We start from the raw sequence: 20401 nt of genomic DNA, 5'->3' as shown, positions 1-20401 counted from the left end.
GTAATTAGTAAAATGTCGTAGTACAGTTCGGCGCCAAGGTGTCGTATCTCGTGGCGCCAAAGGCCCTGCTATGTCTGCGAAGCCTCCATTGATCGCAGCTCTATTTACTATGGATAGGCGAGTATATGTGCCTTATGGTGTAAACAGCTCTATATAGATATATACAGAGTGATTATTTATAGGTGTAAAAGATTTAAGACTTACCTGGGGGTGATCATATAAATAACAGCACCCGGCGATATATATTGCACATCGACAAGAGAAAGAGACAATTGGCTAATTTCGGCTTCGTATATATATACATATATATATTTACATAAACCTTTCCATAGGATTTGTAAAATTAGTTACTCTTTTATCTACTGCACTGTTTCGTTATGTTCTTTGTGTGATGCACCTTTTAAGCCTTTCTAAAATTATATATTATATATATGTGTATATATGTTATATATATATTCATAATTTTTCCTGGACGAAACTTTTCTCGACTTTTTCAGTTTTATTCAGGAATTATTTATTAAAAAATATTGTACTATACATTGAAAGAAATCAATAGATGAATATAAAATGTACCTATACAAAGCCTTCAATGTACAACAAACATTGCTGAATATCCTATGGCGTCCTGTTCCCGAATGCGTGCAGATACGAATCGCAGTTCAGTCGCTTCCGAGACATCCTTGCGGCACTAGCTCCACTGTGAAAGCGGTTGAACCGAAATATAGCCGAAAATGGGTTTGGAGAAGAGGACAATAAAAATTATTGTGATCGTCTTAGTGGTTCTATTGGTGATTGGTAAGATTTTTAAAGATTTATTTTTAATACTTTCATTACAAATCATGTTTGTGCTGTGTGATTTTTTTTTAATTAATGAAATTTATTGACAGTTATTGGCCATTATTTTTTATCTGTACCATTTGCTTTTAATATTAAAAATATATTTGCGTAGATATATAATAAATATACTGTCAATGTTTGTCTTAGAAAGCAATTTCATGTTCAATCTTGGTGCTATGTATCCATACGGTAGACCCGACGTGATTTATAAGCTGTCCTCAAAAATTTATCACCTTTTGATAGTGAAGAATCTAAATGATGGATTTGCTTCACCTATCGATGTAGGCAGAATATTTTGAACAATTAAGCGACTGTTTTTTTATTTGTAAAAACGTATTCTACAGTAGCATGGAATTCAGAGGTCCAAAGGAACCAGGAATATATAAAAGTCTAGATATCTCTAATTTATTGCATGGATGGTGTTTACCCAGTCATATTTGTGACGTCATACTATGCTATTAACTATATGTATGTTAAAACAGCGTTCAACACTAGACTCTATTAATAACACGTTCATTTATATCCAAAATTAAATTTTAAATATCGTCCAAACTATATCGTAATATGGTAAGTAAAAATAGATTGATTGCATGAATTTCAGGTGAAGGTACGCGCATGTCGTATTTTTATTTTACTAATTGGCTTATGTTGTAACAACATAAATTATTTACCAGCCAATAATAATAAAAATGCCAAATAAATAAAGCGTATTTTAGATTCAATGCTTTATTTATTAAATAACGACACAGGTTTTATATCTAGGATACAATTTCATATAATTCACACTATATGCATTAATTATATAGGATTACAACAGCTCACAAATAAATTTCCATAGGATTGACAGTAGCGTCCTCTGTGTGCCATAATAGCGTGGCGATTATGGTATATCCCTCCATGAATATCTTTGAAGGAGGTTTGTGCTTGTAATGGACGTCTATGGTCTAGAACAGAGTTCCCCAAACTTTTTTGTGTCGTAGACCCATTGCCATGTTTTTCCGTGTTGGGTAGACCCCCTACTTACCTGATATTGATTTCCTGTAAATTTCTAGCTGTAGTGAAGTTTAGTGTTAAAAATTTAAAGTAAAAACACTTGTTAATTTATACATTTATTAATTGAATTTAAATTAAAACATAAATAAACTATAAATAAAATAACATAAGCAATAAGTCAATATTTTTAACGATAAGGATGAACCTGATGCTTTAATAATAAATTATCAATATTTGGCGTCAATTTTGTAAGGGTTATTCTTAAATCTCCTCGGCTAATGATTTCCAGTCTGTGGACCCCCATTCTCATTTCACGGACCCCCAAATTTTTTTTCGCTGACGTAGGTAGACCCCTTTGCAGGTTGTCATAGACCCCTAGGGGTCGATATAGACCACTTTGGGAATCACTGGTCTAGAACGACGATTTAAGTTAATATTAAAAAATTGTAATAAGTTTTTTCATTTAGTACATTGAAGACTTTAGTGCCTGAAGACTACTCGGTCTTACACCGAGGATGTGTTTCCGGTGATAGACCTTTTAAAAAGGCTCAAGGTCACTCAGAGGGTTATGTTCGGAGTTTCTCTGCTAGATTAAATCAGAAATGAACCGAGGTGTGGGACAGGGACTATTCAACATTATTTAATTTTTCACATATTTTTTTTATTTTCATTATCGTCTTTCATACATCGTATCTTTCGTTCTTTTCATTCTTGTCACAATTCTTCTGTCTTTCCCTTTCGATCTGTAACGCCTTTCATACATCCCTCATTACTCTTTTACATTTTTATTATTTCATTTCTATATAAGATTACTAGCTGATCCCGCAAACGTTGTATTGCAAAAAAAAATTAAAGTTTTTAATTAATAAATGTAAGATAAGGGTTGATCGTAGAGGGGTGAAAATTTAGGTTTGTATGTATTTTTGTATGCTGTATCATAATAAAATAAAAACCAAAAAAAATTTAGGGGTGGTCCACCCTTATCACTTAGGGGTATGGAAAATAGATAGTAGCCGATTCTCAGACATACTGAATACGCATGTAAAATTTGGTAAAAATCGGTCAAGCCGTTTCGGAGGAGTTCTAGTTTGAACACCGTGACACGAGAATATTATATTAGATTACAATATCACTTGGTTTAACATTTTTTTTTGTTGTTTACATTTTTTTTACTTACTACCTTTTATTTCTATCTATAACTATACTTATTATTTTTCTATAGAGTAGGAGGAACTCTTATTTGGTTTTTTCTTCTCTTATCAGGGAGGCTATTGATTCCTCCCTGATTTTCACACCAGACCGGCACTCGAGGTCGAACCGGAGTTCCCCGAATGTGGGACACTGGGCCACAAGGTGAATCACGGTCTGTACCGACCGAGAGGCTTCAGAGTGGTGATCATAAGCGGAGACGGCGTGGGTGGATCCTCACTAGGTAGACTGATGACATAGATAAATCGCTGGACGCAGCCAGACTGGTGTTCATGATACCCTGGATCCCAATTCAACAGCACTACATCAAAATTTGGGTAATAATGGAAACTATAGCAATAGTTTTATTACATATTTGATTGAATTTAGATATTTGATTTCGTTTTTCACATAAACTCATGCAATCAAGTTAAATTATACCAAGTGATTATTTAATAATTTACTTTCAACGTTCAATTTGGCACGTGAATCTTGCATTTTGATCTGCAGCGAAATAGAAACTCTTGTCAGTCCATTTTAAAATTTCCCACTTTAAAAAATCAAATTGCGGGGCGTGGGCCCACGTTGGGAAACACTGTTGTAGAACTAATCCGTATAAACACGTAAAAAGTATTACAGTAAACCTTTTTATTGGATTGTTAAGTCTGCCGGGGTAAATGTACCGCCGCTTCTAGATAGTGCAATGCACCTATTAAAACACATTGAACACAAAGGTTTTATATATCCTCTATTTTCCTCTTTATTTCATTTATAGACATACTTTTGTATGTTTTTTTTTAAATAATTCCTTTTTCTTAATAATAATCTGATTTATAAAATTCTCGTGTCACGGTGTGCGTGATTGAACTCCTCCGAAACGGCTCGACCGAATTTCGTGAATCCTAGCGCGCATATCGGCCAGGGCGGAGAATCGGACAACATCTATTTTTTATCCCCCTAAATATTAAGGGTGGTTCACCCCCTAATATTTTTTTTATTTTTTAGATATTTTTTTTATGATACAGCATACAAAAATACATACAACCCTAAATTTTCATCCCTCTACGATCAATCCTGATTTTTTATTTGTTTTTTAATGTTTCCTAGAAATAACATACACGGCAAAACGTTTGCGGGATCAGCTAGTAATATATATAATAATATTGTTACAAAGCACGAGTTACAGAACCCTCTAAACAATAAACACTAAATCCTAGGATCAAGAACACGCGTGACCTTGAAGTTATTTTCAAATTTTTGTGTACAGCTCTCGGAAATTCTAACCGAGTACTATCTCGAACTTACTAGAACTGTATCCGTAGTATAAGTATACTCCCAATGTCGACAGTTCAGTGTTGTTTTTCGAGTTATAAGATTGAGATCTACGATTAGTGATACAAAAGTGACTATTTGGCAAATTATTTGTACAGTGATTTCTTGAGCGATTTGGAAGCGTAGTTTGGACTAAGCGAAAGTATACTTTGTGTTAAAGTAGGGTGACCATATGATTTGTGAATAAAAGACTCCATGTGAAACAGTGGTGTTTCATTTAGAGTCAAAACCCACAGTACGTAACAATATATACATGTATAATAATGAATTAATTTTTCCAGGTGCGGTAATTGGATTGTTGCTCGGTTTACTTCTTCCGTATAGATATGTTGGTAAGTTATGAACATAGTTTTAATATGTTTTATGTAGTAAGTTTTAATCCACCGATTACGAAGGTTGACGTAAAGACCGAATAATTCCACCATCTTTCTTCCATTGGACAAGACGCGTGGAAAGTTTCGCTGCTGCTTTTATATTGCAAACAAAGAGAGGAACAACGTACCGACGTCATTGTTTCAAGATAATTATAACTTTCTTTTTTATGGCTCCCTTTATTAGGTTCTTTTAGTTCTCCTATCTTGTATAAGGACAGGGTCATTTCTATTCGTTCAATAATATTTTCACATCTCATTTTATTTCCGCACTCTACATCCATTCATCTTAAATTCTTTCATTCTTTTTCTTACTTTCCACATTTCTTCTGTCTTTCCCTTTCATTCTACTTCCCTATTTTTCGATTCCTTTCTTCCGTCACCTTATTCCTTAGTTTTACAATTTTTCTACACAGTTATAGGAATGTAGGTCACGTATCTTCGTCTCTTTAGTAAAGCCATTGTTTCTTTGTCTACCTTCATGCCTAACTGGCGTTTGGAGTCGACCCAGGGTCCTCTGAACCAGGTGGACCACGGTCTGGTCCACGCCCAGTTAACAGAAGCACGAGGGGTCCTCCTTGAGTTTAAACCGGTGAAGGTACTCGGAGAACCCCCTGTACCCCGTGAAGATCTGGACCAAGACCGCGTCCACCTCAACACTGGGGAGTACGGGGTATGCTGAGATGGCGTACGGGACAATATTTCCGCGTTGTCGACGCTGTCGTTCCTTCCATATATCTTCTATTCCATTCATCAAGCGTTCACAGTCTAAGCTGTCGCTTGACGAATGAGATGGAGCATTCCTCGTAGTCTGGTCTTCTTTTGCACTTCAGGGCCACGTTATTGGCCAGAAGATTATAACTCAGGAGTTTTTAAGACAAGAGTAAATATGTTTCTTCTATTAAAGCTTGTAACATCGTACACCTTGTCATCGCTTAGCATCAGACGAGATATAGATCAAATTCTTCGCCTTTAAAGAATTTAAATCACCTAAAATCATATAAATACATATTGTCATATACATAGTTAAAGTATTTAATGATATTTATAATCAATAAAATAACTTAAATGTGTGATACAATAGTTTATAAAATTTTCTCTATTTATTAGTTGATTTCTAATTAAACATATCATCGATAGATGCTTGATGCGGCTTCTAAAAGGTCTTATTGCAAAAGCTATTGAAAAAGCCTTCTTCAACAGCCTTAAAATAATTATATAACTGTTTAAAAAAGTTAACAAACAACAAGTTTTTTTATTTTTAAATTTAAAGTTAAAAGTATATTGTTAAATAGATCTTATTATAGCATTCAAGACATTTTTATTGATCGAAATCTTTGAAATTTTATTTATCATCATACTTATATTTATTGATGTAATAATGTAAATATGAAAAATTGTTAAATTTCATTTCATCATCAACTGTTGAATTTTCGTCTCTTCTCAACAGATCATTCCTAGCCGGTGGTAGCCTTAGTACAGTGTTAAAATAATCGTTGATTCAAAAGTACATGTAAATGTTATACTTCGATAAGAATATTTTGAATTTGAATTTGCTATACCTATAGATCATTGGAATTAGAAACTAGCAATCTACGATATAGGGGCAATGGTCGTTCAGCTGACCTACTCCGGGTAAATGTCGTGACTTACTTTCATTTTCTTTTAGTATAGATACTCGTTTGATTAGATACTTTATATTATCTGTGCCAATATATTTACCATATAAAAATATATTAATGTGGACAACCATTTTTGAATATGCAAAATATTGTATTTATTTATTTAAAGGGAAATATACATTGATGAAAATATAATATGGTCTACGCCCCAGTTGACGTCTATTTACAGATATAATGAACTGTTTGAACTTCCAGAGCTTGAGGTGTGGCCGCGTTCTGACGAGTACAATCGGGAGCAGCCTTTAATTCAGTTCAGGGTCAACGATCCTGGCAGCTGGCATCCCTGGTACAACCGTATCACTGAGTTTCTCCGAGGTGAGCTAGGATTTTATTTTATTAATTCTAATTTGTATCGCTAGTGTTTTTTTACAATATTTATTTTGAGTGAGAAAAGGACTAATATTTAGCCACTTCCGCACATGCAGTGGTAGTTGTGCAACAAAGAACACCGCCCGCCATAAATGCGTATGCGGCAAACAGTGCGAATCACACAACCACCACCGCCAAATTACTCAACACGTGTTTAACCCCTCCAAGGGGGATCTTCAGGTGTTTTGTTACACCAGACTCTGTGTTTGGCACTAATCGGTGTAACATAAGCGGAAGTGGCAAAATGTTGGTCCTTTTCTTACTTAGGATGGACTTCTGCAAGGTAACGCCTGATTCCATTAAATATTTATTTTTCACTTTAACTAAACACAGACAGTTGGGAGACGGTTGCCGCTTTTTGATACGGATCTTTCTTCTCCCAGCTATGAGACACAAGAGCGTTTTATAATTTTTTACAATATTTTTTACACAATTTTCTCTTATGGGTAAATACAGCTAAAATTAATATATATTAACAATACAATTTGGAATACTCAATTATATATGTTAGTTGGTACATTATTTTATTTCAAGTCGCTGCCCAAGCGCTACAGACCGTTAAATGCCTTGAGATTTAGGACAATGTGCCGGGCTGACTCATCAAAAGATTGTGCTGTAGATTTTTTCTTGAGAAGGTCCGGTAAGTTGAACGGAGGTATATTAAGGTTTTCATATAAGGTCACGTGGTTACGTCTTTTGGATGCGAATCGGGAGCAGTGTCTGAGTAAGTGATCAAAAGTCTGTACTGTGGAGTCGTCACATGGGCAAGTCTCATTATCGATTATTTTAAAACGGTGCAGGTACTGCTTGCAGTACCCGTGCCCGCTTAGTAGTTGTGACAGATGGAAAGATGTCTTGATGAGTTTTCGCAGTTTGTTTATGTCGGTGAGCTGGGAGCTAGGATCGTGTGGCTATAATATGAAACATACTTTATCGGAGAGTACATTGATCCTATTTAGATGATGTGAATAAAATATATAAATTAACATTGATGTTATGACGTCACAGATATAGTAATGGAAAAGATTATCTTTTACTTTAACTTCTCCTAAAAGGATTATTACAAAATATAGTTACAAATTAACATTGAAAATATTCAATACCCGGCGATATATATTGCACATCGACATTTGGAAAGAGACAATCGGCTAATTTCGGCTTCGTAGTGCGTTATCTCTGTCGCACGAAATACAACGACTGACAAAATGTCACATAGGTAGTGTGGAACGGTTATAGGTATAAAACAATAAAGGGGTAAAAATATAGTTTTATTTTATGTCAATTAACCTATATAAATAATGTAAAGATAATAAGAAAAATAGTTTTCAAAATTATCGCATAATAAAAGTTAATTGTTATTTACTACCTGTCCCTGTTCACTTTGTCCTGGCAGATGTTACTGGCCTATCGTGTTTCAATAGATAAAATATATTAATATAAATACATTTAAAAAACTTTTAAGTTTAACGGTTTTTTGATACCCATATTGTGGTGGTTATAGAAAAATATGTACCTAGTCCACCATATTGGAACGGCGTCCATCTTGAATTTTAAATTTTGACATAATCATCGTGTTTTACTAGTGTAGCCCTTTCATTTGATACCAAGATTGAGGGGGTTAAGGAAAAATATGTAATCCGCCATTTTGTATCCGCGGCCATCTTAGATTTATAATGTTATTGATTTTATTATATTGTATTGTCATCTAAATTAAATGTGTGTACCAAATTTCAGATCAATCTGACAACGGGAAGGTGCTTAAATTTCAATTTCTAATTTTGACCCTAATAAATAAATTCCGTACGGGTCGAACTAAATGAAACCGTTTAATAACATATTTAAGACTAATCAGGATAATTTGAAATAGGTGTAAAATTTTTATGCCTTTATACATAACTAATCATCCTGTATAAGAATATATATATTTCAAAAGACTACGAGACAAATGTTCCGGAGGAGCCGCCTCGAGCGCCATGTTCCGTCGTCCGACACGAACATCGCGTTCCCAACCCCAACTGTGAGCGAGCTCTCAACGCCTGGGCACCGTGTGTTGCGGACAACTTCTACGGATACAGAGACGGTACACCCTGCGTCTTTTTGAGGCTGTCACACGTAAGTATTGCCAGAAAATGTTAATTTATAAATAAAATATATAAATGTACTGTACAGATTAAGTAAGAAAAGGACCAATATTTAGCCACTTCCGCACATGCAGTGGTAGTCGTGCAACAAAGTGCACCGTCCGCCAGCCCGCTGACAAATTCGCATGCGGCAAACAATGCGAATTAGACAAATGCCACCGTTAAATCACTCAACACGTGTTTCACCCCTCCACGGGGCATCTTTAGGAGTTATGTTACACCCATTAGTGCCAAACACAGAGTTTAGTGGCACGACTACAACTGTATGTGCGGAAGTGGCTAAATGTTGGTCCTTTTCTTACTTAGCATTGACTTCCGCAAAATAACGTCTGATTCCATTAAATGTACAGATTAAATGTAAATAAAAACAAAACTGTTTTTGATTCTAGATCCACTATTGGGTGCCTGAACCATACAATGCTTCCATGCCGTTGCCCACGCCTCCAGAGATGCCAAACAATATCAAGCAGATAATGGTAATCATGTTTTATTAAAGAAAAATATTGTTTCCATTGAAGGGTTCAAAATAAGTCCTGATTTAAGAATAGCTCATAGCAAACTACACTACCTATGTGACGTTTTGTCAGTCGTTGGTATTCGTGCGACAGAGATAACGTTCTAGGAAGCCGAAGTTAGCCGATTGTCTCTTTCCAAAGGTCGACATCCAATATTTATCGCCGGGTACTGTAAGTATTTATTGTCTGACTTTGCGACCGCGTACAGAGAAGGTGGTCCGAAACAAATTCCGGATTCCATATTCAACTTTGACGGTCTTCGCTGCCATCCCAAATCACACAATCATATTTATTACCTTCATGCTGTCTTTAGCGTGCGACTGGAACATCAAACCAGTGAATTTAAATAAATTCGCGGTTCGTTCAATTCTGCTAACACAATTCCGACAAAGCAGTAAAGGCTTTTACTGCTCTGTCGGAACAGCAGCAACTATATGAGTAACATTGTATAGTAGTTTTTTACAGTGATTACATTAACAAACTTCTTTAATATAAGTTTGAAGAAATTGTACACTATATTTAAACTAACATATACTATCTTAACGACTAACTAAATTAGGACAGTTTGTACAAGTTATACATTAAGAATATAAATTACTTAGGCAGGTTATATGTGAATAATACAAAAGATGATGAAAACAAAATGCTTTTATAAAGATACACTAGCAAAAATAAATTTAAAAGAAAGACATCACGTGTCTCGGCGATATATGAAATGACAGTGGCGCCATCTGTCTAAAATTGGTCATACCAACTTAGAAACTTTCGTGAGGTCATGCGCTATAACTTTCTTGAAGATCATCGCATGATCAAGTTTATAGTTTACGATTCTATAAAGGACATACAAACATTTATATATATATATATATACATATAGGTTATGTCAATTAGCGTTGTATGTTTTCCCAAAAGCCTAGTTGATCATCTTACCTCCACCATCCACCATCCACCTCTTGATGCGCATGGTCACGTCCGGGGGGGTTGCTGTCTTTTCAGACATTTTGAAACTCTTCCTTCCTGTCCTTGTTGCTAATTGACAATGTCCCACCATGCTGGAAATTCAAATTCATAAGATCTTTATTTATTTCATTTATATGTACTTCTGAATCGTCGATTGCTTAGATAGATCTGATGAGAAGAACCTGACAGAAACTCAACAGTCGCACTTTTTCAGATCGAACGACCAGCGCATGTCTACGGTGACTACGTCTGGGTGTCTTGTGGTGGGGAATTCAGCTCGGACCAGGAGAACGTGGGTCCCCTGCAGTACATCCCTGCGGGACTTCCCCCTGGATTCCCTACGAGCCGGCTGCACACCGCGGACCGCATTCCTCGGGCTGCACGCTCTCAGCCTGATCCTCTACCTGGACCTCTAGTGGCTCTGCTCTTCGAGAATCCACGACGTAATGGCTTTAATATGACCTGGTTATATAACGCATGAAAATGACCTTGTCTACTGTTTATCCAAAAAAGCTGGATTTCCAATAGCACTGCTTGGACACGGCCTACACTCTGTGTCTGTTTACCATGTGGGCGCAAAACAGGTTACCACCTCGAACTTAAGATTCTGCGGTAGAGACCACAGATCATAAATTCAAAATGATCTGTCAATGGTGTACAATTGAATAGTCTATTTGGCAAAATGTATTACAGCTCTCATACTTTTTTCTACTTTTGAAAGTTCACTGGCAACACTCGTACGTTATAGACGTTCTATCTAAAATTCAAATTTGTGTATCGAATAATTTTCCACCGGCCAGTATCTTAATCAGGTACATATTTGAATATACCATGCCTGCATGTATCAAAGATGACTTACGTTTGAGATATACCAGAAAATTAACTTTACGTCAGCTGTCATACACTGGAATGTTATTTCTGCGTGTACCCTCAAAGAGAACAAAAAACACAATCGCCGATTAAAAAAGCATATAAACGTTCAAACAGTTTCAGTTGAACTGTTTGAGTAACAAAAAAATGAAAAATAAAGAGAGAAGAAGAAAAAGAGACATAACATTTAATATTCTTTTTATTATATGAATATTTGTAACAACCGATTACAATAGATTATTGCCCGCGCGTTTTTACACATACCGTTTTATATATATATCTTTCTCTGTCACATCTTCCGTCACTCTCACACTGAAACCACTTGTGATTGGTTGTAAATTAGAGATTTTGATTGGTTGTGTAAATAAAGTAAGTTCTAGGATTGGTTAATGTTGCTTTAAACTTTGGTATTAATACAGGGCAAATAAAATTTGACAAAGTTCAAGGTCCCTTCCGCTCCGTGAACTCATATCTGATGAAGCTGCAGGGGCGGTTCTAGCTTATGTAGCGCCCGTGTGCAATGAAACCCTGGCACCCCAAAAGCCTGACCCCAAGCAGCTATAACTATTAACTTTGCCGTCGTAACAAGAAAGTGTTTTCATATTCCAACAAGCTATTTTATAAGTAGGTATAGCTTATAGTATGGTATTAGTAACGGCCTTTCTTCTTATGACGACAGAATAACACTCATTGTTTTGATGCCTGTAGCACATCTCCGTTGCGAAACTAAATGGCGAACCGCGATAGATTCCAAGACGATGCTCTTAGCTGTTTCAGGGAGCACCACGGCACCACTCCCTGCACTATAGGTTAAGCCGCCTCTGTGTACATTAAAAAGATATAGATATAAAAAAAAAACACAACCCAACACGATTGAATCGGATACAATTTGTTTGTCTGTTTATCAGGTGGTGTGCTGATCAACGTGGAATGTCGAATTTGGACCCGAGATATAATATACGATCGCTCTAGCCGTGTAGGTCGGGCACGTTTCGAGATTTACGTCGAATAAAGATGTCTGAATATTTAGCTTCTTACCTTGCTTTTGGCTGCAATAAAAAATAATCTAGTCATAAAATCGTTATGTAACCTTTTTGATTGTCACTGACACATATTTAATTAAAAAAAACAAAAGTTCATTGTTATGTGGTATTCTGTTTTTTTTCTTTTTTAGTAACTGTAAATGAGCTAATGACGTTTAATCTTAACTACCTAGTTTTGTTTTTAATCGATTTAAATGTAGCGTTCATGTAAGAACGCTTATATATAACTGGCAACTATAGCCACAATATTTGTTTTAAAATAATTCTAGCGCGTTCGAATTTAAATTTAGAACGATTTGAATTAGGACGCTGCGAGTATTCATACCATTGTCTTTGCATTTAAGCTAGTTTTTTTAGAAATAAATGAATGTATAAGTATTTAAAAAGCAGGCCAGTTTTAAATAATTCTTAAAACATCTAGAGCTATCTAATTTATTTACTTTGCTAGTAGTTTTAGGAAATAAATAAGATAATAAAATAACTTGGTCAATAAAATTGCTTTAATTTTTACATTCAATTGTAATTTTTTTCATAAATTATAAAAGTACTCTACACTTTAAATAAGATTTTCTGTATTTTTTGTCAATATGTGTGTATATGTCCTTGTGAGTAAATATTAAGCAATTAAAATTAATGTTGAATAATTCTTGTAATTTTGGTTGAAAATGTTAAAACGATATTATATACAATATAAACACAATTTTGCAAACAATTAAAATCAATTCATTTGTACAAGCTTAATATTTTTTGGTATTTTCTAATATTTCTGGAATGGTTATATTTATGCAAATTTTATAACAACTTTACCAATTATTGTTACTTGACATAATATGTAAGTGTTAAATTTAATCCAAAATTTATTTCAATGTTCGTGTGAAATACAATAATAAATTATTATAAAATAAATATCGTGTTTTATTCAGTTGCCTCTTTAACAGTAGCATGTTATAATTTTAAGTATGGTAATAAATAATTTAGAGCTAATTTTATAACATGCAAGCAGTAAGATTATACACGAAACATTTCTTTTTGTACTTTTCAAGGTTAACAAGTATTTTTTTTCTCAGCAGAGTCAATGTTGCTATTGTTAAAAAAGAGTTTGAAAACATTTTCAATTGCCTTCCTTCAGGTGTTGCTGTCTCACTGTATTTTTATAACTTCCTTATTGGTAAAAATAGTTTTGCTTACTAAAAAACCACCGTAAATGGCTGCTGTTTAACACTCGCACATAACTTCTCTAAATGATAAACAACTTAAAATTTTAATTTTTGGTACTACAGTTCGAATTACATAATGAAATAATATTGCACAGAGAGTTTTAAGTTATCGACTTTTTAAAACAAACTAACACTACTTGTGTTTATTATAAAATGATAAATATTTCAAAATTTAATATTTTTTTATTTACTAAAAAATCGAAACAACCTTTCTAATCTTTATTCTTCTTTTGCAAATACTCTTTAGTAACTTTTATGAATGCATTATAATTTGTAGTTATGCATCTAGTGTATTATTATACGGTCAAGAAGTTTTTATTATAATTTGAAAATGGTACTTAAGTTTTACCTCGGAAAATTAGGGCGTAGATAGTAGAATTTCGTTTTCAAACGCTTGCAACACCGGTCAGCTGTCGAGACATGAACTAGATTGACATTTCTCATTCTGCCGAAAGCAACGGGTTGCATTAAAATCTGTGGTTGCTATTCTTTGTGAAATTGTTCTTGAATATTCTCAGCCTTACGTTTTATCCTTGAAAAGTGCCTTCGAGATGGGTTACCATAGGTTTTTAGTGTTCATAGCTTTATTATGCAGTTTTATTGTAAAAGGTGAGTTAGTCGAGTGCTGAGGTACTTCTTTGTTACTTTTATCGCGTTACGTAGTCCGTGATGTTTTTGCGTTGACGAACAAGATTGAGATTTGTTTGCGCGTTAGTTATTACATGTCACGTTTCGACCTGTCCGCACTTTTGTGTTCCAATTATATCAATTTTACCCATTTTTGCTGCAGGTCAAGGAGACATAACGACAAAAGAGCCGATTGTGATCAATTTAGCAACGACATCAGAGAATAATCCTTCCAGTGTCGTATACCCAAAGAGCTCATCAGAAGCCGCATCTTTGGACGTTTTGGGACCATCGTCCGAGGCGATCGTTCCCTCGGGTAAGCCGGAGGCAACTCCAGCTCCGACACCAGCGCCTACGTCTGCACCTACCACAGCCAAGACTACTCCTGCTCCGACAACCACCACGGAGGCTCCAACTACTACTGTGACTCCTACTCCAGAACCGAAGCCAACGCCTGCGCCTGGTCCCCTCCCCGCGCCCACGCAGGGAACATGGTACTACAAAGATGCTGAAAACAACACTTGCATCCTGGTGCAGTTTGCAGCTCAGCTAAACATCACCTACAACATCAATAACTGTAAGTAAAATACTATTTTTTTTATTTTCATTGTTTATATAATAACAATAAACTATGTAATGGTAATATATATTAAGGTCAAATTGGATTAGATGAGCATTTACAAATATTATTGATTACAACGACCAAAATTGCTTTGATAGAAAATTTACAAATTTACTGCAGCTAGAAGAATTATTTTTTATGAATGGAATGACATACTGTAGCCAAATGGTCTACATCAGTGTTTCCCAACCTTTGTTGAGCCATGCTCCATCTAAGCCTTTCTAAAATTTTTATGCACCCTTGTGTAAGATATATAATTTTTATATTAAAGTGAAAGGGTGAGATTTATGTCAGAATCAAATTTCCCTCTGTGAGTTGTGGGCACCACATTGGAAAATGCCGATCTATATGGTTTGAATTACAACCTTTTTGATTTTATAAATTTAAATGGATAAAACTAGATTGAAACACAATTTTCGCCATTTGGACACCGCAGTTATATGTACATTTAACAAAAATACTTTACCTAACATGATGTGAGAATGAGAGGTTTCCAAAAAGGGTTGCCGTGATAAAAAAAGTTTAAACATGTTTGGGATTAGTATCATTTTTATACACCAAGTATAAGTTTATCACCTTGTTCTTCTCAATATAATAAATATTCCGAACTTGGCTGTGATGGACAATATAGATTGTAGCCTTTTCACATTAAATATTTGATAGACTCCCACAGTACCTGGTGATATATATTGCACATTAACCTTTGGAAAGAGACAGTCGTTGCTTCAGCTTCGTAGACCATTATGTCTACACACCACTACCTATCCCACACTACCTGTGGCGTTTAGTCAGTTGTGCAACAGAGATAATGCTCTATGACGCTGAAATCAGTCGATTGTCTCTTTCCAAAAGTTGATGTACAATATTTATCGCCAGGTATTGCATATATAAATATATATTTAAAATTTACATAATATTAAAGTTTTGACCTGAAGCTGCTTACCAAAGGAAGTATCCTGTATTTTAAAGTTTTATCAATGTTGTAAGTTAAGATAATAAGAAATATATTTTTGAGAATTTTCAATATGATTGATAGGTGTGAAGACTTTCGCTTTTACAATTTACTATCACCTATATAAAGTAATCACTGATAAATACATTAACATTAATTTGTTCTTCCTTTTGGAATGACAGGCTAATAATTTCCGGTAGTACAAAGTGTATTTAGCTATAATTATTTATAATCTGTGGTAATTTGATAATTTAAAACATTTTTAATTTATGAATGCAAAGATTTTAAAATGATTTTTTTATACTGATTAATCACTTCAGAGTATTTACATATATAACTAATCACCCTGTATAATTATTTGAAAATGTCTGACAATAACAGGTTAAAACTAGAGGTTCTGTTCATGTCCCACTATAAAAACTGAATTGCATTTCGCAATGCAACGCAAAGTGAATAATACGGCATTGAGTTAGCTATACAAACTCTAACCTTGGGTTTATTTTTCAGACTGTAACAATTGTAAATTGAAATGTAGTCTAGGTATTATATTAGTGAATGGTGTGAAATTATTATACAGAAATGTTTTTTTATATACAGTAAAGCCTCATTATTCGCAAGGTATATGTTCCATAAAAATGCCACAAATAGTGAAACCTTGAATATAGAATGGTTACAGTGGTTATATGTGATTAAAGAGGATATGTTCAATAACAGAATAAAAAAAAAAACAAATGTATAAAAATCAATTTAATTACGGTTTTTCTCATGCAAAGCAGTTATTACGCAGTAGTCGAATAAGCAATTTGCCTCTTAAAAATAAGACTTTGTTCTATAGACGGGTCAATGTTCATAAATAAATTCCAAAGCTCATTTGCCATATTTAAACCTTTGCTAAGATTTTTCAAATTAAATGTCACATTTCCAGCGCTTGTTAGTCTCTTCTTCAATAAGTCCATTTAACATCATTTACAAAGGATATTGTCTTGGATGCCTATTGGAATCCTCTTATTATTATATATGTATTTATAAGATCTGTGAATAAAGAGATTTTTAGCAGCGAATATAGGAATTGGGTCGCATTTTTAATAGAGAAAACTTGAGGTAACTCATGCCATTGCAGAAGGTGTCTGTCAGCTGATATGGTGATGAGATTGTAGCTCTTTAATTAGCTTCTTGCTAAGATTATTCAATATATAACTGAGTAATAAAGAATATAAGTAAATAAGATCTGTACTGTATTTGCTGTATAGAAATAATACCAGTAAAAGTATGTTTTCACATTAACTAGAGACTGATAGAGATGTTTACATGTATCAGTTTTTTTGCATCTTAGCCATCATTTCAGCCATAAGACGTCCATCTCTGGACATAGTTGCCCACCATATGGCATAGGCCTCAAAGATCGCCATGATGACCATGTCTTGAGTTGCTGCATCCAGAGACTGAACCCGACTTCAATTGTGTCATGTGTCCACCTGGTGGGGGGGGGGGGGTCTACCCACGCTGCGTCTACCGGCTTGTGCTCACCACACGAGAACCTCCCCGCTGCGCCCATTCCGCCCACTGCCACTCGTTTCACATTTAGTGCTCATATTCTTTGTTCTATTTTACCTTGTAACTATGATTTCTATTTCACTCCTATTTAATCTGTATTTTGGCGTTTTGTTTTTCCGAACTAAAATCATGGGTGCGCTTTATTATCTGGCAGCTAGGAAATTTTTTATTGGCCCAGAAAACAACGAACAAAGTAATCACATGTGAATATATCTTTATGCATGTTGGCGGTAGGCATAATTTTCAAAGCCTTTTACAGTTCAAATGATGCTATTTCATCTTTAAAATTAAATAAAATAATTCTGGAATATTGCGGGTTAAAATAAATATTTTTATTGTTATGTGCACACATTAAAAAAAATGTGGACGCATGTGAACGCATCTTTATAACTGTCTGACATTGATATATTTATACAAAAAGGGTCACATTTGCAAAGAGGGTCAGCAGAATGTGAGATTAAAATTTATTTAGATTTAAATTCGACATCTGTCGTTTCTTTGACTTTGTATATAATAATACATTGTAATGAATTCGACCAACAGACAAAGGCAATTGGACAAATTTGCTTACATGCAAACTCTGAATGATTCAGCAAAAAATTTTTTTTTCTTATGACAATGTTTTTATTAAGCAATCTAAACATGACAAGGAGCGATAAACGGCATTTGATTTGGCACTTCAGAAATTATTATAATGGAAAATCTTTAATATACACTTTAAATTTTAAATACGCCTTGTATATGTTTCATATCGACCTCGAACTCCCAACGGTCCAAGGATTCTTTAAGACTTGCTCAGAGACTTGTTTTGAGTCGGCCTTTTCTCACCCAAACCCTCTTATAGCGAGTGCTGTCGCTGCTCCCCCTGAACCTCAGCAAAGGCCAAGAGACGTCTCAAAGATGTACTCCTGCACGCACAGGGCTCCCTCGCGCTAACCACACAGCACCAGCGACCACTTCAACCACGACACTCCGCACAGGACATCGCGTCATTCACAATAGAACAACACACTACTCACCACACCATAACACCCGGTCTTAGAGGGTGGCCGTGAACAGCGTGTGCGAACTAAGGTTGGATCCGGATCCATTCTCATCTCGCCTGTGGTCCACGCTGCCGTCCCAAGCATACACACAACATCAACACTACTCGGGTAGAGTGGTTTACTACAGAGGAACGTTTTCGTACAACTGGAACGCGTCTGTCCAGCTTCTGTTCTATTTTTAAGTTCACAGACCCTTCTGCTCAGTCAACTCAGCTCGGATGAAACTGTAAAAGCTCCCGGGCTACTAGCATCAACTTCCTCTGAAACCAAGCCTGTACATGTAATTATATATACTCTGTGGCATGGCAGTATTAAAACAATAGGCGACTAATCAATAGTTTATTAATTAAAAAGTCTTTTACAAACAAAATGCATATTCATCATGTTGACATCTGTCATAATTGAGCGCCAAAAAAAAATGAAACAAAGGTAACATGACATTCAGCCACATTTGACATATGTTCAAGAGAGTGATATAATAATAAATTTAACATGTTTAATTCTATAATAGACGAATTGCTACACAATCACTCTCTTTTTAAATCTTATTTTTCATATATAACCAATAACCGAGTCAGGGTTTGTTCTAGCATTGTATTGTTCTAGAAAAACTTGAAAATAGTTTCCGTTATCTGACCTATGGTTTAATCTTAGCCTTTATTGAGGTTTATTTAGATTTATTTTAAATACTGTATCATTATATGCTGATAAGAAATAACCATTATCACTTTTCGTGTCACGGCAATTTTTGAAAACTTTCCATTCAGGCCGCGTGGGGCGTATACGACCCACAGTTTAAAAAAAAAACCGTTTATTACGTATGCTTTACACTTGTTCAACACTTGCAAAGCTATAATTAGCAGAGAAAAATTATAAATTTAATATTCATTACGTATGCGCATGTGATCTGAAGTTATCTATATTCGAGCCTGCAATTCATTTGTTTAAAAATCATTTGTATTTCAATGAGAACTGCAAATGGCCTGAACGGAAAGTGCAGAGGGAGTGGTATACGCCCCACAAACATTAAAAACATAATACTATAATGTGAGATCAAAAAGTAATGTGAATTTGTTTATGTAATGTAAATTATTGATTTATTCTTACAAATCAATTTCATCACCTTCAAAGTAATTCTCGTCTATTGAAACGCACTTTTGGCCAACGCTTTTTTTAGTCATCGAAACAGTCTAAAGTCTTTTTTCGATACAGCCTTTGATTTTTTATTTTACAAAAGTTGATGTGCACTATTTATCACCAGGTATTGCATATATAAATATATATTTAAAATGTACATTATGTCAGTCTTGACCTGAAGCTGCTTACCAAAGGAAGTATCCTGTACTTTAAAGTTTTATCAATTTTCGATACAGCCTTTGATTTTTTATTTTCCCGATGGTGTCAAAACGGCGTCCAAGCATTGGACTTTGTTTGCTGAATATCCAGAAGTTGCACGTAGACATATAAGGTGAATATGGTGGTTGCGGAACAATGTCAGTTGAGTTTTTGACAAAAATAGTCGCGAAGAACCAATGCAGTATGACATCGACCAATCGAAACTTGACGCGTTGGAGATATGAAACATTCTTCAAAATGGTTTTGGCTGAGACAAATGATATTACATCTTAAAAAACAGACGCTTGGCAAATGTTATAAACATTACGCTACTGAACCGTGCATATGCGCCGCGATGTGTGCACATTGCATGGCGTTAAGCCGATGTTCGAATTTTCTCATTTGCGTTACATATTTAAATATTTCACTGGTATATTAAAAATGGAAGTTAGAATAATTCTTAGTAATTTATTTGGCTGTGATAATTCTTAAAACGTGGATCTAGACCAGTGTTCCCCAAACTTTTTTGTGTCGTACACCCCTTGCCATGTTTTTCCGTGTTGGGTAGACCCCCTACTTACCTGATATTGATTTTCCTGTATATTTCTAACTGTAGTCAAGTTTAGTGGTAAAAACTTAAAGTAAAAACACATGGTAATTTATACATTTATTAATTGAATTTAAATTAAAACTACTCAAAATAAAATTTTGTATCTGTTATGTAAAATATACGTAACATTAAATAAA

The 20401-nt window shown here is 34.8% G+C and overlaps 2 protein-coding genes across 2 annotated transcripts in view; both read left to right on the top strand.

The window, feature by feature from the left end:
- The first annotated feature begins 731 nt into the window (after positions 1-731).
- On the top strand, positions 732-12270 carry LOC137922505 (sodium/potassium-transporting ATPase subunit beta-2-like). Its single transcript, XM_068765538.1, has 7 exons — positions 732-795; positions 4632-4682; positions 6599-6718; positions 8706-8884; positions 9303-9389; positions 10603-10831; positions 12167-12270. Exons 1-7 carry the CDS (start codon positions 732-734, stop codon positions 12268-12270), a joined length of 834 nt encoding a protein of 277 aa, XP_068621639.1.
- Positions 12271-13953: 1683 nt separating this feature from the next.
- Positions 13954-20401, top strand: part of LOC137922057 (lysosome-associated membrane glycoprotein 1-like) — a 29581-nt gene continuing 23133 nt past the window's right edge. The window contains exons 1-2 of the mRNA XM_068764908.1: positions 13954-14127; positions 14309-14722. Of these exons, the coding sequence (XP_068621009.1) occupies positions 14070-14127; positions 14309-14722 (472 nt within the window). The 5' untranslated portion in view covers positions 13954-14069. The remainder of the gene's footprint in view (positions 14128-14308; positions 14723-20401) is intronic.

The sequence above is a fragment of the Battus philenor genome, unplaced genomic scaffold, assembly GCF_028537555.1.
Source record: "Battus philenor isolate CCGP_79_NKW_IND1 unplaced genomic scaffold, ilBatPhil1.0.hap1 SCAF_2, whole genome shotgun sequence".
Lineage (NCBI taxonomy): Eukaryota > Metazoa > Arthropoda > Insecta > Lepidoptera > Papilionidae > Battus > Battus philenor.
This window is presented reverse-complemented; position numbering and strand designations above follow the sequence as displayed.

Bases quoted from the DNA above. Each gene is read 5' to 3' on its own strand.
- LOC137922505 (XM_068765538.1), top strand. From the start codon at position 732: ATGGGTTTGGAGAAGAGGACAATAAAAATTATTGTGATCGTCTTAGTG. The intron at 4,683-6,598 runs GTAAGTTATGAA...TTGAACTTCCAG, and splicing joins TCTTCCGTATAGATATGTTG to AGCTTGAGGTGTGGCCGCGT. The intron at 8,885-9,302 runs GTAAGTATTGCC...TTTTGATTCTAG, and splicing joins TCTTTTTGAGGCTGTCACAC to ATCCACTATTGGGTGCCTGA.